The following is a 17090-nucleotide window of genomic DNA, read 5'->3' on the forward strand; positions in this document are numbered from 1 at the left end:
GGGATTTGAACGATACACTTCTCGAACAGCCTTCTGGAACGGATTGTGCTCAAAAACCGAGGCTCCACTGTATATCAAATAACTATCACATAAATAGTTCACCGCCACACGGCCCCAAGCACCGGTGTCGACTTCCAGGCGTGCGGCGGTGTGGACTCCCATCCCCGGAGGTGGCACTTCCAGCCACGGAGGTGGAAGAGACCTCCATAGAATAGGACCGGGCGTGCCTAAAAGCCATGTCCGAGCCCCATCCACCGTCCCCGGACAGCCACCCAGCCGAGCGCCGGCCCCCGACTTCCATCCACGGAGGTGAAAGATAGCTCCGTAGAGTAGGACCGGGCGTGCGTAAAAGCCATAATAGTTTTTCAAACCTTCTGTCACTCCAAATCATTAAATCCTTCAAACTCTTCGTCCTCCGTGTCACTTACAAACAAAGCCGCTAATGATGCCGGTAGTACGTAGGGCCCTTCATCATCTTCGTCATCCCGTGATCGAATCTTTGTCCTTCATGTAAACAACCGCTGCGCCGCGCTGCTGACATCACTTGAAATTCAAATTACAGTAATCCCTTGCTGCACCGCGGCTCGTTTATCGCTGTTTCACTTTATTTATTTTTTAATTTTGAAAATTTGTGAAAAATTTCACATATAAGTCGCTGCTCAGTATAAGTCGCCCTCCACCCAAACTATGAAAAAAAACGTGACTTACAGTCCAAAAAATACGGTACTTAAAGTACCCCCGAGAAGACACAAAGTTAGGCTAATAAATTATTGTGTGCTTCGACGTACTCCTTGCAATGTGGTCACGTACCTATTACAATTTGGTGCAATTAAGAGTTGAACCCACCACTTATAAGTTGTGAGACTATCACTCTATGACTGAGCCACGTGAAAAAGTCATTAGGCCGTCAGGAATCACGTTGGCTGAAACGGGAGGGGAGGGGGGGGGGTACTCATTGTTACGGGTTGACTTATTCTAATAGGGCTGCTGTTCGAATGAGTACCTTTGTAATTTCACTTCTAGAGAGGGGCACCTATTCAAATTTGCCACACTTGGTGAAAATACACCAAGAAGATACAGGAAAAGTAAATTGATTGTCAGGTTCAATTCGCTGTCTGAATATCTGTGTAAGAGAAAAGTATCAGCAGACAAACACAAGTGAGACAGAATATGGATTCAATGCTTGCGAGGAGTGCAGTACAGATCGCTAACAACAATCCTACTCACACTGAATATCTCTCTGCACTCCCGCTCTTTTTATTTGGATTTGTCCTACCCACAGTGTGAGACGACAAACCCCTAAGGGAGGGGGAAAAGCGCGTGGGCTTCGTCTCATAAACAAGAAACAAGAAGTGATGCACAAGGTGTTAAATTCTGACAAGACAATATCAGCAAAACAGTTTAAGTAATCAGCAGCATTCTTTGGGTCTGTCAGATAGAAAGAAGAACGTCTAGATGGAAAGAGGAACGTGATGTTCTCTTGGAGGGTCATGTGGGTCATGGCACATCCTTTGATGCTATTTTGGTGGATGTTCTCTGAGTTGTCAGCAGTATCTCGCTTGAACCAGCCACAACTTTTCTCTTCTGTTGCACAAGATTAGAAACAGCAAGGCAAAACAGCAAGCATATTTTGCAGTAATATTGTGATTAAGTACTCATTAGAGAACGCATGGTAACATATACATACATTTTTCTGACAGTGATGGTGCCATGAACCAGGCCCTACGGGGCGCAAATTAAAGTTTAATGTCTTGCTCAAAGACAGTATGATTATGATAACAAGGGTTAATGGATTTCCAACTGTGTGAGTGGTCATTGAACGCACCTCGTGCTGAACGCGTGCGAGAACTTAAAAAAAGGAAATAAAAGAAAAGGAACCTAAAGATGGAAATTGACAAACACAAAAGTGTGTTCTTTTTTTTATTGAAAACAATCTGGTACTGTCTGCCACACAGCAATGGCTTCCATCTTTCACTCAAAGCGTGCTGCTCCTGCAGCTACTTTGGCACAACACCGGCTGTACTCTGTCGCGAACTCGATGATACGCATGCCTTTGCCGTGATCCTTTATGTTTTTGTGTTTCATATCGATCGTCTTAGGCAGGGGTGTCAAACATACGGCCGGTATGTGGGGCACACTGTTTTGATCAGAGTAGAAGACAACATTGTTTTGATCAGAGAAGACAGACCCAACACAGCAGACGGCAGACAGACCCAACACAGCAGACGGCAGCAATGCGCCAATTACTGCTTGTTACGACGTTGTTTCTACCCTGGTCTCTACCCCTCCCCTACACCCTCATTAGGCAAAATGTCATTATCCAAACGGAGAAAAGTAGATACGGAGTGTAGAATTTTCAATGAAAAATGGACCAGGTCCTTATTTATAGAAATGCACGGAAAATCTTTGTGCTTGGTGTGTTTGCAACAAGTTTCGTTATTGAAGGAATATAATATTCGACGCCACTACGAGACTCTTCACAGCGAAAAATATGACGGCTTGCAAGGACAAGTGAGAAGAGATAAGAGCAACGGATTGCAGGCGGGTCTGAGGAAACAGCAGTCAACTTTCATCCAGAGCCGACAAGTCAGCGAAGCAGCGGTAAAAGCCAGCTAACTAATTGCCAGCGAAACAGCATTAGCATCAAAGCCGTATTCTGACCGTAACTTTGTTAAACGATGCATGATGAAGGCGGCTGAACCTGTATTGCCCGACAAACGACAAGCTTTTGCTAATATTAGCCTGACGAGGAATACTATAGTAGAGAGGATTTCGGACCTATCAGTAGATTTAGACAGCCAATTGAAACAGAGTCAAGTCATTCATTGCATTTTCCGTTGCAATTGACGAAAGCACTAACATCACAGACGTGGCACAACTGGCCTTATTTACCGTATTTTCCGGACTATAAGGCGCACCTAAAAACCTCAAATTTTCTCAAAAGCCGACAGTGCACCTAATAGTCCAGTGCGCCTTATTGATGGACCAAATGCGGCCCGCATCTAAATTTAAACTGGCCCGAAGCATTGTCATAAAACCAATCATAAGTGGCCCGCTGAAGACGATGAATCATGAATCAAAAAGACTATGGATCATTATTTTGTGATTATAAAGTAATTTGTTGCATCTGAAGTTGAAATAAAAAAAGATGAAATGGAGAATGATTTGTTTTGGATTGAAAATCTGACATGATGGAACCTGGCCTGTTTATTGCAGTCACAAACACCAATATCACCCTTATTATTCATACAACAATAACAACAATAAAACAAACTTAATACTTCTAATAAAAAATTCATTCAGCTTTCATAAAATTGTTTATTTATTATTTTAATCTTTAACTTTAACTTTTAAAGTTTCCTGATCTATCTGACTGTTTTGTTTTGTACTTATTAAAGTAAGCCCCTTACATGTTTATTTTGTGTGTTGTGTGATATTAATATTATTGATGTATTGTTATTGTTTTCACTATTTCAAGTTATTATATTGTGATTGCATTAATGGTGCGCCGTATATATGGACAAAGTTTTACAATGGGCCATTCATTGCAGGTGCGCCTTACAGTCCGGTGCGCCTTATAGTCCAGAAAATACGGTATTCATGGAGTTGAGACATTTACTGTTACTGAAGAGTTTCTTGAGTTGGTGCCAATGATGGATACCACAACAGCCGAAGACATTTTAGACATTTGTCTAAGGAAATCTGAGGTGTTTCATGAAACGAATGTTCATTAAATTTCAACATTTTCCTAATGTTCTTGTGCTTCTTTACACTAAAAAAAAAAGGAAAGACATGATATTTTGGTTATTTATAACAGACTATGGTATAATTTTAACAGTCCGGCCCACTTGAAATCTACCGAGGCCGCATGTGGCCCACAATGTGAAATGAGTTTGACACCCCTGCCCTAAACCATGACGTTGAACAATCTTTTTCGGGTCATTTGTCAGTTGTTTTGAGGCTCCCATGTTGCCACTCTTCAGAGAAGATGCAAAGAGGAGACCAACTGAGCTAACCAGTGCTCCATCGTGCCAACCCCGTTAATATTTATTTACAATTATTTGTGATGTAATGTAAAGCTTGATTCATATATAAGCATAGGTTCAGTAAATAAGAGATAGGAGTAATTTTCAGTTTGCAACCCTTTGGATCATGTCATTAAGCTTTTTGCAAATATTTGTGTTTATTATTCTCATTGTTTTTAATGGTCGTATATGTTCAGAATAAAAATCACTCACTGTGTCTGTGTTGGGGGTTATCGGATAATATCTTCCTAAAATATGGATACAATACGTCCATTTCTGTAGTGCTTGCTAGCAAACAATATGAACAAGAGGAATATTGTTAAATGCTTTGTGTAGCAAATTATTGTGACGTTATGCATACTTTGTCAGGAGAGTAACAGGTATAAACAAAAAACTCAACTTCCAATGTAGGGAATCAGTAAATTTTATGAGCAAAATTCACAATTACACGGAGTTCATCCTTAATCTTACAGAAGACTTGAGTTTTCAAAAGAAAAGATAACAATAAGGACTATTCCCAATCAAGCCTAACAACCAAATGTTTCATTTTCTAAGGTGATTAATGTGACCAAATGTTATTTTAGCAAGTGTTTTGGTCTGTCTTGCGATCTTTAGCTCGGCATAGCAAATTATCAACTCAGATAGCGCTCATTTAGAGTTGACATGAAATTCAACCACCAACTGTATCTAACCCGTGGATAGATCCCGACACTGGCAAACAGCAAAACAAACGAATAAAACACATTTCGAGGCTTGTCATTGGACAATAGCAACTACGTCATGCATTTCGGATTCAGGGCACAGTTTCCAGATTGGTTTTCTGGACAGAGTATCCTACACAGTAACGAATAAATTAAAAAAAAAATGTGCAAGAGATAAGAGTACCAACAATTTCAAAATGATTGTTTTTGGGTGAAAAATGAAGAGGATGTTACCAAATATGTGGTCCTCTTTGATGGGCAGCTTTAAAATGCACAAGATCGGCCCTCAGCCCCTAAATTATTCCATAGTGCGAGTAAATTTTTCATCCACTCACACAAATGTAACCAAGAAATTATTGATTTTTCTTTTTTTTTTTCAATTATTATTTTCATTCATTCGTTTTTTGTACCGCTTATCCTCATGTGGGACTCGTGAGCGCTGAAGCTTATCCCAGATGACGAGTAGTAGGCTGGGGACACCCTGAACCGGTTGCCACCCAATTGCAGGGCAAACATAACAACAGTACCTGGAGAAAACACCCACAGGGGAGAACATTCCTCACCATAAGGACGGAATCCAATCCTGCACCTCTGAACTGTGAGGCGACGCCTCTTTTTTTTTTTTTTTTTTTTTAAATCATAAAGGGATAAGAATTTAACAAATGTTTTTGAAATTTATTTAAAATATCAACATAATAGATTATTTGAGGAAAACGGTACTTGCAGCTCTAAAATTTAAAATCTGGCACAAAATCCATGATATTGGTATTGGCTTATCATACTCGTGATCGGTATCTGCAGCTTAAAACCCTGAACAGAACGCCCATAAAATGTATCCAGTGAAACCTCGGTTAACGGAATACAATCCGTTTCGAAACGGTCGCTCTCTGAATCAATGGTCCCCATTAGAAATAGTAAAGTAAATCAAAATAAAAATCAAAAATAAATGAGAACCGTTTTATAACGGTAAAGTAAAAATACAGTAAAAATATAATCAAACATAAAAAATAATATAATCAAACATAAAAAAATAAAGAATTTAAACATGAGAAAACATTTAGTAAACAAAGAACATCTGATTTTGTTCTTCAGTGATGTAGCTGTTTGCTAACCAAGAAATTGTTTGTGAACTGGGCCATTTTTTTCTTTGCAAAATCTTTGGTCATTATCTGAATTGTTCGCTATCACAGACGAAGTTCCATTGTTCAAATACAGTACATACGTACTTGGTATTGAATTTGAGGATTCTTGAGAGAAAAATAGTCATAAGAAGTGAATGAGTTTTAGTAGCAGTTAATAAACTTACAATTAGTTTCAAACATTTCTGTACCCTATAGATTTATATACTTTTTTTTCCTTGCCATGTTGCCAAAAATATGTGAGATTTAGTGTGAATAACTTGGGTTAGTTTCCAAAATAAAACCAGTTACTAGGCACATTCGGGAATGCTTCTGCTAGCCAGAGGCTGACTTGCACTTTGTTTATGGGGTATAATGTGGGGTGGGCGAAGCAGTCAGACTTCCTGTCACTCACTTAATGTTCCATTTAGGAACTTGCACCGTTGGGTATGCCCTTTATCATACCAAAGTATCCCATATTATATAATCTTTATATTTATACTTATACTGTTGCACTCCTAATGATCAGTAGTTTACACAATTCAGTGTGCCAAAGTACTAATAGGAGATTTTTTTTTTTCTGTGCTCGTTTGAAGGCTGAGGTGATGTACAAGAGGAACCCAAAATTGCTCAGTCAGCTACAGCACTGTGAGGATTCTGGGATCCCCCTTGTGGCGATTCTTGGTGAACAGGAGCTAAAAGATGGCGTTGTCAAACTCCGTGTTGTGGCCACCAGAGAGGAGGTACAGTGTGCAGTGCACTTTATTATGCAAATTATTCAGACCGTGTTCAATTTTATTTTAAAGAAAATGGTAAAAAAAAATGAGATATTAAGGTAGCCATTATATATATATATATATATATATATGTGTGTGTGTGTGTGTGTGTATATATATGTGTGTGTGTGTGTGTGTGTGTATATATATATGTGTGTGTGTGTGTGTATATATATATGTGTGTGTGTGTGTGTGTGTGTATATATATATATATATATATATATATATATATATATATATATATATATATATGTGTGTGTGTGTATATACATGTGTATATACGTGTGTATACGTGTATGTATACATGTGTTTGTATGTATACTGTATATCAGTGGTTCTTAACCTTGTTGGAGGTACCGAACCCCACTGTTAGAGCGGTGCTCACGCTAACTTATTTTGCAAGAACCACACGGGAGACAGTATGCCCTTTTGAACACCTGCAGATGGAGTCATCCGTCGCTGAGCATACAGCGATGATCAAATGAGGTCTGACTCAGGCCTCATGCAGGAGCATTTTTATTGAGAGAAACAGGGTGGGGGAAAAGACTGCACAGGATGAAGTTGAAGCCCTTGACCTCTAGTCAAAGCATAGCAGGAGGTGTTTTACGACGTTGAGTAGGGCAGGACAAGATAGGTTATTTACTACAGGTTGCATTCCAGCATAAGCATAAAACTAATCCAGCTAGGTTATTTACTACAGGCTACATTCCAACATAAGCATAGGATAACACTACCTTATCAACCCTAACATACATATCAACCCTCACACCCACCAATGTTATATGGGCATTCAGCGAACCCCTCTTTAGTGAAAAATAAAATTACTGTATTTTCACAACCAAAAGTTGCACATAAAGGCCTTTAATTTTCTCAAAAAACAAAAGTGCGCCTTTTGATAAGGTGCGCCTTTTGTGTGGACCAAATTCAAATATCTGTCATGTTGTTTTGTGTGGCTTCCGTAATATACAGGCGTAATATGAAGAGCCGATGAACTAATCAGAGGACATATGTTTTATATACCGTATTTGCCGGTGTATAGGTCGACTCGGTGTATAAGTCGACCCCCTAAAATTTGACGGAAATGTACGATTTCATGATATATCCTTTGTATTAGTCGAGCTCAATTGTTGCATTATATTAAACTTCAAAATTCAATCAGAAATATGCAAAATTTATTGACGAAATGTGTTCAAATTCCGGGAGGCCGTGCGCATGTGCAGTGGCCGGAAATAACTCCAGCCGAGCGGATCGGCTGTTTATAAGCACCGCGGAGGAGATCGCGGAGCCTCATTCGACTTCCAGCGGCTGGCGAGCTCGCGCACCCGCCCGGCACATCCGGGAGGCCGTGCGCACGCGCCAAGTGGCCAAAAATAGCCCCCGCCGAGCAGATCGGCTGTTTATAAGCACCGCGGAGGAGATCGCGGAGCCTCATTCGACTTCCAGCGGCCGGCGAGCTCGCGCATCCGCCCGGCACATCCGGGAGGCCGTGCGCACGCGCCAAGTGGCCGAAAATAGCCCCCGCCGAGCAGATCGGCTGTTTATAAGCACCGCGGAGGAGATCGCGGAGCCTCATTCGACTTCCAGCGGGCCGCGCACTCGCCCACGCCGCCCGGTTCAAATTTTCTAAGTGCAACGCACAATGAGATGCATGAGAAACGGCCTTGGTTACCATCACATTTGAAGCGATGAATACGAAGTTAAATTTTATGACTCGGTGTATAAGTCGAGGTCGATTTTTTTCGGTCGATTTTGGATCGAAAAAGGTCGACCAATACACCGGCAAATACGGTACGTAGATCGGGACTAATAAAACAGAGGACTAGATGTTACATGCAGAGGAGTACGTACCGCCATTGGTAAATAAATAGTATTGTTTGCGCAAACCTGTAAAGTTGTTTTGTGTGGCTTCTGCCACACAGAGAAGTAATATACAATCGGGGCGGGAAACCAACCAGACGACTGGATGAATCGCGTAGAGGAGTACGTATCTCCGCTGCCATTGGTAAATAAATACTATCGTTTGAGCAAAGTACGTACCTCCGCCGCCATTGATAAATAAATACTACCGTTTGTGAAAATCTGTAAAGTTGTTTTGTGTGGCTTCTGCTACACAGAGACGTAAGAAACAGGCACCCAATGAACCAATCAAACGACGCGTAGAGGAATACGTACCTCCGCCACCATTGGTAAATAATACTATTCCTCCATGCAAAGTACGTACCTCCGTCGCCATGGATAAAGAAATACTACCGTTTGTGCAAGTCTGTAAAGTTGTTTTGTGTGGCTTCCACCACACAGAAACGTAATAAACAGGCGTAATATGTAGACCAGATGAACCAATCAGAGGACATTAAGTTTTAGTCAAAGTCAAAGTCAGCTTTATTGTCAATTTCTCCAAATGCCAAAGACACACAAAGAAACCGAAATTTTGTTCCCCCCTATCCCACGGTGACAAGACATGGCTCACAACAGACAAACAAGTAAACAAGTATAACAAAAGCGTGCTGAATAAATAATGAATAAATAACACAACAATAAATAAATAAATAAGAGGAGCAAAAAAAAAAGGAGCAAGTGCGCGTACAGCAGACATTCCCGAAAATAGCGCAACAGTGCCGCACGCTACGCAGAAGGGGGTAGCGAGTTCAGGGCCCTAACAGCCTGGAGAAAGAAGCTGTTGGCGAGTCTGGTGGTGCGGGAGCGCAGGCTCCTGTACCTCTTCCCAGAGGGCAGAAGGTCAAACAAAGAGTGAGCCGGGTGACTCACATCTCTGGCAATCGAGGTTGCCTTGCGGGCGAGATGGGAGGTGTAAATGTCCTTCAGGGAGGGGAGCGAAGCACCAATAATCTTACCAGCCGTATTCACTATGCGCTGCAGGGCCTTCAAGTTCTGTTCAGTGCAGTTACCACTCCAGACAGCGATGCAACTGGTGAGGACGCTCTCAATGGTGCCACGGTAGAATGTAGACAGGACTGCCTGAGGAGCACATGCACGCCTGAGCTTCCGCAGGAAGTACAGGCGGCGCTGAGCTTTCTTTGCCAGTGTTTGCGGACCAGGAGAGGTCCTCACTGATGTGCACCCCCAGGAACTTGGTGCAGCTCACCCTCTCCACCACAGCACAGTCGATGATCAGCGGCAGGTGTGTTGTGTGACCCTTCCTGAAGTCAACAATGATTTCCTTGGTCTTATTGATGTTCAGCAGGAGGTTGTTGTCCCTGCACCACGTGGTCAGAAGGTCAACTTCCGACCTGTACCGAGTCTCGTCGCCCTTTGTGATGAGACCCACCAGAGTCGTGTCGTCAGCAAACTTCACTATGCGGTTGTCGCTGTAGGTCGCAGTGCAGTCATGCGTCAGCAGGGTGAAGAGCAATGGACTGAGCACGCAGCCCTGGGGGGCCCCCGTGCTCAGCGTGATGCTGGCGGAGATTTTGTCGCCAACACGCACCACCTGAGGCCTCTGACAGAGGAAGTCCAGTAGCCAGTTGCAGAGGGAGGTACTGAGGCCCAGCTCGTCGAGTTTGCAGATGAGTCGCTGCGGCACAATGGTGTTGAAGGCAGAGCTGAAGTCCACAAACAGCAACCTCACATATGAGTCCTTTCTCTCCAGGTGGGTGAGGGCCGAGTGGAGGGCAGAGCAGATGGCATCCTCAGAGGACCGCTTGGCACGGTACGCAAACTGGAAAGGGTCAATGGTGGGGGGGAGAACGGACTTGATGTGCTCCATGACAAGCCGCTCAAAGCACTTCATGATGATGGGCGTCAGTGCCACGGGGCGGTAGTCATTGAAGCAGGACAGTGCAGGTTTCTTCGGCACAGGAACGATGGTGGCAGCCTTGAAACACGAGGGGACGATGGCCTGCTGCAGGGAAACGTTAAAGATGTCCGTGAAGACACCCGACAGCTCCCCAGCGCAGTCCTTCAGCGCTCGACCCGGGATGTTGTCAGGGCCCGCCGCCTTACGGGTGTCAATAGCGGCAAGCGCCCTCCTCACACCGTCGGCAGGGGCTGCTCGTGTGGGGGGGAGTGGTCTTCAGCGGGCAAGTGCTGTTCTGGACGTCGAAGCGACCAAGGAAGCGGTTCAGATCGTTCAGCAGACGGATGTCGCCCTCACAGCTCCTCGGCGCAGGCTTGTAGTCCGTGATGGTCTGAATGCCCCGCCAAAAGCTACGTGCGTCCTTGCTGTCCTTGAAGTGGGTGGAGACCTTGCACGAGAACGCCTTCTTCGCTTCTTTGATGCCTCGGGACAGGTCGGCCCTCGCTGTCCTCAAGCCAGCCTCATCCCCCGCTCTGAATCGGGGCGGTAAACCAATCAGAGGACTTCTCGTAAGACGTAGAGTACGTACCTCCGCTGCCATTTATAAATACACTGCTCAAAAAATTTAAAGGAACACTTTGAAAACACATCAGATTTCAATGGTGAAAAAAAAAAGTTGGATATCTACCGTATTTTCCGGACTATAAGTCGCTCCGGAGTATAAGTCGCACCAGCCATAAAATGCCCCAAAAAGTGAAAAAAAACATATATAAGTCGCTCCGGAGTATAAGTCGCATTTTGGGGGCAATTTATTCGACAAAATCCCACACCAAAAACAGTCATGAACGAGCAACAACAGGCTAAACGATAGCAACAACAGGCTAAACGATAGGTATGCTAACGTGACAAACACAAACAAAGAGCTGAGAACGGGCCTGACGTAACATATAGAGTGATTAAGGACAACTATTACATGAATAACATGTTTATAAAACCATCAGTGTCACTCCAATAAATTAAATAGCAACAACAGGCTAAACGATAGGTATGCTAACGTGACAAACTCAAACAAAGAGCTGAGAACGGGCCTGACGTAACATATAGAGGGATTAAGGACAACTATTACATGAATAACATGTTTATAAAACCATCTGTGTCACTCCAATTCATTAAATAGCAACAACAGGCTAAACGATAGGTATGCTAACGTGACAAACTCAAAGAGCTGAGAACGGGCCTGACGTAACAAATAGAGTGATTAAGGACAACTATCACATGAATAACATGTTTATAAAATCATCGGTGTCACTCCAATTCATTAAATAGCAACAACAGGCTAAACGATAGGTATGCTAACGTGACAAACACAAACAAAGAGCTGAGAACGGGCCTGACGTAACATATAGAGTGATTAAGGACAACTATTACATGAATAACATGTTTATAAAACCATCGGTGTCACTCCAATTCATTAAATCCATCGATCGTTCTTTGTCAACAATGGGTGCGCACGGCTGAGGGCGCTTGCACTTCAAAATATTCCACAGGCTCATATAACGATAGATAAACTATATTTCAAATAACTATAATACAAGCCAATAATAATATTATCAAACCATCCGTGCACTTTAATTCCATTAAATCCATCGATCAAATTCCTCGTCCTTTGTCAACATCGCCGCGCGTGCGCCCTGACGTCAGCCTCGGCTTTATTCCACAGATCTACTATATAACTATATTGTAGCGTTAACAAAGTACAAGGATAGACGTGGGTTTGGTAAACGGCTCTTTATTAAACAAAACAAACTTCCAAGCGTGTGGCGGCGTGGACTTCCAGACAGACCGGGCGTGCGTAATGGCCATGTCCGAGCCCCGCGCACCGTTCGCGGACAGCCACTCGGCCGAGCGCCGGCCCCCGACTAAGCGGAGACCGGGCGTGCGTAAAAGCCATAATAGTTTTTCAAACCTTCTATGTCACTCCAAATCCTTAATTCCTTCAAACTCTTTGTCCTCCGTGTCACTTAGAAATGATCACCGCTAATGATGCCGGTAGTCCTTGTGTGGGCACTTTGTATGTAAACAACCGGCGCGCCGCGCTACTGACGTCACTTGAAATAGTAATCCATTGGTACATCACGGTTCTCCAAACTTTCTTTCTGCTGCTCGATTACTGTTTTCAGCTGCATATTTTACAACTTGAAGTTTGTAACCTGCAAAATATGAGTTTCTTTTTGGTGCCATTTTTCTTAAACCCACCCAGTTGATGAGTCACGGCCAACGGTAAAATTTAGAGCGCCCTCATCCAGTTTCGTCTGAAAATATAATTTTTTTTGGTTGTTTTATCAAAGTCAAAGTCTGCTTTATAGTTGATTTTTTTTTATATACTAAGACACACAAAGAGATTGAAATTACGTTTCCACTATCCCTCAGTGAGATAGTACACATATGCATACAAGCAACACAAAAAAAAACCCAAGAAGGCACTAACAATGAATAAGTAAGAGTGTTGAATAAATGATAAATAAACAAATAATAATTAATAATAATAATAAATATAAGAGGAGCAAAAATGGAGCAAGTGTACATACAGCAGACAGTGGACTTGGAAAAGTGTTAATTGCTTTATTTGATGTTTTCTCTATTTTTTATGTTTTGAAAATGTTCAAGATAAAGATATAAAAGCATGTGAAGTGATCAACTATACTAAAAATAACATGGGAAGTGGTCAACTATACTTGTAAGTGATGTCTTAATGATCAAGTAAAAATTTGTGAAAAAAAACATATATAAGTCGCTCCTGAGTATAAGTCGCCCCCCCACCCAAACTATGAAAAAAACCGCGACTTATAGTCCGGAAATTACGGTATACTGATATGGACAGTTTAATGTCTCAGGAACAAAAGGATGCCATATCTTTTGATGGAAATAAAAGTTTTCAGCCTACAGAGGGCTCAGTATATTGATAAAAATCAAAGTGAAAAAATTATGTTGCAGGCTCGTCAATTTTGCCTAAATTCAATTTCTGCAACTCAAAATTCTTTTCAATATCTTGTGTGCCCCCCACGAACTTGTATGCATGCTTGACAACGTCACGGCATGTTCCTAATGAGACAACGGATGGTGTCTTGTGGGATGTCCTCCCAGATCTGTCTAAGGGCATCAGCAGGCTCCTGCAAAGTCTGAGGAGCAACCTGGCGGCGTCTGATGGACCGAAACATTATGTCCCAGAGGTGTTCTATTGGGTTTAGATCAGGTGATCGTGAGGGCCATTCAATTGTGTCAATTCCTTCATTCTCCAGATACTGTCTGCATACTCTTGCCATATGAGGCCGGGCGTTGTTGTGGATCAGGAGGAACCCAGGACCTACTGCACCAGGGTCTGACCATGGGTGCAAGGATTTCATCCTGATACCTAATGGCAGTCAGACTGCCGTTCTCTAGCCTGTAGAGGTCTGTTCGTCCCTCCATGGAAATGCCTCCCCAGACCATCACTGACCCACCACCGAACTGGTCACGCTGAATGATGTTGTAGGCAGCATAGCGCTCTCCTTGGCTTCTCCAGACCCTTCCACGTCTATCACAGGTGCTCAGGGTAAACCTGCTCTCATCTTTGCAAAGCACAGGGCACCAGTGACAGACTTCCCAATTCTGCTGTTCTATGGCAAATGCCAATCGAGCTCCACGGTGCTGAGCAATGAACACAGGGCACAGGACGTTGTGCCTTGAGGCCACCCTCGTGAAGTCTGTTTCTGACTGTTTGGGCAGAGACATTCACACCAGTAGCCTGCTGGAGGTCATTCTGTAGGGCTCGGGCAGTGCTCAACCTGTTCCTCCTTGCACAAAGTAGCAGAAATCGGTCCTGCTGATGGAATGATGATCGTCTACGCCAGGAATGGGCAATTAATTTTTACAAGGGGCCACATGAAAAACCTGAGTTGTGTCAGAGGGCCACACTTACAATAACTTAAATCTGCTCAATTTTCTTCCATTGTAAAATGCACTAAATTATTTATTTTAAATAGCTGGTACTGGTAATTAGAAGATTACAATTATTCTGTTTATATTTATATTAAGCTATGTGAAATTGTGGTGTATAGGTCAAATAAAAAAACAATCATTAATCAGTACAATTTATTCTTAACTTCTTTAACTTTTCCTCAAATGACAAATCCGCTGCATCTCTGGGTGTGAAGTTTGATAAAAAATCCTTGTTGGGCTTGCAGTTTTGCTAGGAATGCATCAGCCTCTGATGCGCGCTGTTTATCAGACAGATGTATTTTTTCTCATGCTTGGTCGTGTAGTGGCGACTCAAATTATATTCTTTAAACACAGCGACCTGTGTACCACAAATCAGGCACACGGCTTTACCTTTCATTTCTGTAAAGAAGTCCTTGGCAGTCCATGTCTTGTTGAAAACACGGCGCTCCTTGTCAACTTTTCTTTTCTGAGGGTCAGCACACATTTCTCGGGCAGCATTACTTCGCAATGTTCACCTTCACGCACAGCTCACATACACGTACGCTACACGGAAGTGTGACGCCTTTCAAAATAGAAGCAAACCAGTTGTTTTGCACGCACGACACTGATTTTATATATTTTTTTAAATTAAGTTGTAATCAAATATAATTTACGATTGACCTCATGCGGGCCGGATAGGGATGCTCAAAGGGCCCGCGGGCCGTGTTTTGCCCAGGTCTGGTCTACGGCCCTGTACCGCTCTCCTAGAGTAACTGCCTGTCTCCTGGAATGTCCTCCATGCTCTGGTGATTATACTGGGAGACACATCAAATATTCTTGCAACAGCACGCGTGGATGTGCCATCCTGGAGGAGTTGGACAATCTGTGCAACTTCAGGATGGTTAAGAAATCGCCTCATCCTACCAGTCGTGATGACTCGAGCTAAAGCCAACACTTGTGGAAAAACAGTTGAAAAAGATCAAGAGGGAGGAACTTGAAATGGCCTCCACCTGCAAAACCAGTCCTGTTTTGGGGACCATCTCGTTGTTGCCCCTCTAGTGCGCCTGTTGTTAATTCCATCAACACTAATGCAGCTGAAACTGATTAACAACCCGTTCTGTTAGAGATGTGCTCACTCCAACTTATTTTGCAAGAACCACACGGGAGACAAGCAAGTCCTTTTTAGACACCTGCAGGTGGAGAGTTCACTCGTTTAAGGAATGAAGTCTGAACCCTCGTTCCTGCGAGGGGATATTTATTAAGAGAAACAGAGTGGGGGTTTGGGTAAACTGGCTAAAGCCCTTGTCCTCTAGTCTAAACATGTCAGGGGATGTTTTACGACCTTCTGATAAGGAGGACAAGGTAAGGTATTTATTACCTGTTGCATTCCAACATAATCCTATGATAAAGATGACCTGGAAAACCCTAACACCTTCTGCCACATACCTGACCAAAACCTTATCAGAAAAGTCTAATTGAATTCATGCCACACCCTGATAAAAAAATGTTCCTTTAATTTTTTTGAGCAGTGTAAATACAATGGTTTGTGCAAAGAAAACAGCATTAGGGCCCTCTAAAATAGCATAGACAAAGAGACATGCTTACGAGGCACAATTCAAGCTTCCTGGACAGCCGGGATCATTGCCGAAGAGCAACGTGACAACGACGAGACAATGATGAGGGAAATTGGCATGTCAAATGGCAAACTTGCCCAACTGTTTAATTTGGATACAGAAGATGAGGACTTGGACGGATTTGCGTATGAATAACAATCAACAATAATGTGACTACAGTCGAATACATGGTTAAACCGTAGAATAAAGTACAACCGAACTCACTTTCTTGCTCCCGTGACGTTTTTTTTTTTTTTGTTTACCGTCAATCCTGGCATGTGTGCGCCTTATAATGTGGTGCGCCCTATAATGTGGTGCGCCCTCCATCCATCTTCTTCCGCTTATCCGGGGTCGGGTCGCGGGGGCAGCAGCTTTAGGAGGGACTCCCAGACTTCCCTCTCCCCAGCCACTTCATCCAGCTCATCCCAGGAGATCCTAAAGCGTTCCCAGGCCAGCTGAGAGACATAGTCTCTCCAGCGCGTCCTGGGTCGTCCCCGGGGCCTCCTACCGGTGGGACATGCCCAGAACACCTCCCCAAGGAGGCGTCCAGGAGGCATCCTGATAAGATGCCCGAGCCACCTCATCTGGCTCCTCTCAACGTGGAGGAGTAGCGACTCTACTCTGAGTCTCTCCCGGATGACCGAGCTTCTCACCCTATCTCTAAGAGAGAGCCCGGACATCCTGCGGAGAAAACTCATTTCGGCCGCTTGTATCCGCGATCTCGTTCACTCGGTCACAACCCATAGCTCGTGACCTTAGGTGAGGGTAGGAGCGTAAATCGACTGGTAAATTGAGAGCTTCGCCTTTTGACTCAGCTCTCTTCACCACGACGGACCGGTACAGGGTCCGCATTAATGCCGACGCTGCACCGATCCGCTTGTCGATCTCGCGCTCCATCCTCCCCTCACTCGTGAACAAGACTCCAAGATACTTGAACTCTTCCACTTGGGGCAGGATCTCATCCCCGATCCAGAGAGGGCATTCCACCCTTTTCCGACCGAGGACCATGGACTCGAATTTGGAGGTGCTGACCCTCATCCCGACCGCTTTACATTCGGCTGCGAACCGTTCCAGTGAGAGCTGGATATCATGGCCTGAAGAAGCCAACAGCACCACGTCATCTGCAGAAAGCAGAGACGTGATGCT

The 17090-nt window shown here is 43.6% G+C and overlaps 1 protein-coding gene across 4 annotated transcripts in view; it reads left to right on the plus strand.

The window, feature by feature from the left end:
• hars (histidyl-tRNA synthetase) overlaps positions 1-17090 on the plus strand; it is a 108763-nt gene that overhangs the window by 81419 nt on the left and 10254 nt on the right. For all 4 annotated transcript variants that reach the window (XR_015861376.1, XM_088390264.1, XM_088390275.1 and 1 more), the window contains one exon: positions 6441-6587. Coding sequence is in view for 3 of the 4 variants with exons in the window: in XM_088390264.1 (XP_088246390.1) it covers positions 6441-6587 (147 nt within the window). In the remaining variant the exon portion in view is untranslated. Of the gene's footprint in view, positions 1-6440; positions 6588-17090 lie in introns of those variants that run through there.

This window comes from Syngnathus floridae, chromosome 1, assembly GCF_059516105.1.
Source record: "Syngnathus floridae isolate MCC-2025c chromosome 1, RoL_Sflo_1.0, whole genome shotgun sequence".
In the NCBI taxonomy this organism is placed as follows: Eukaryota; Metazoa; Chordata; class Actinopteri; order Syngnathiformes; family Syngnathidae; genus Syngnathus; species Syngnathus floridae.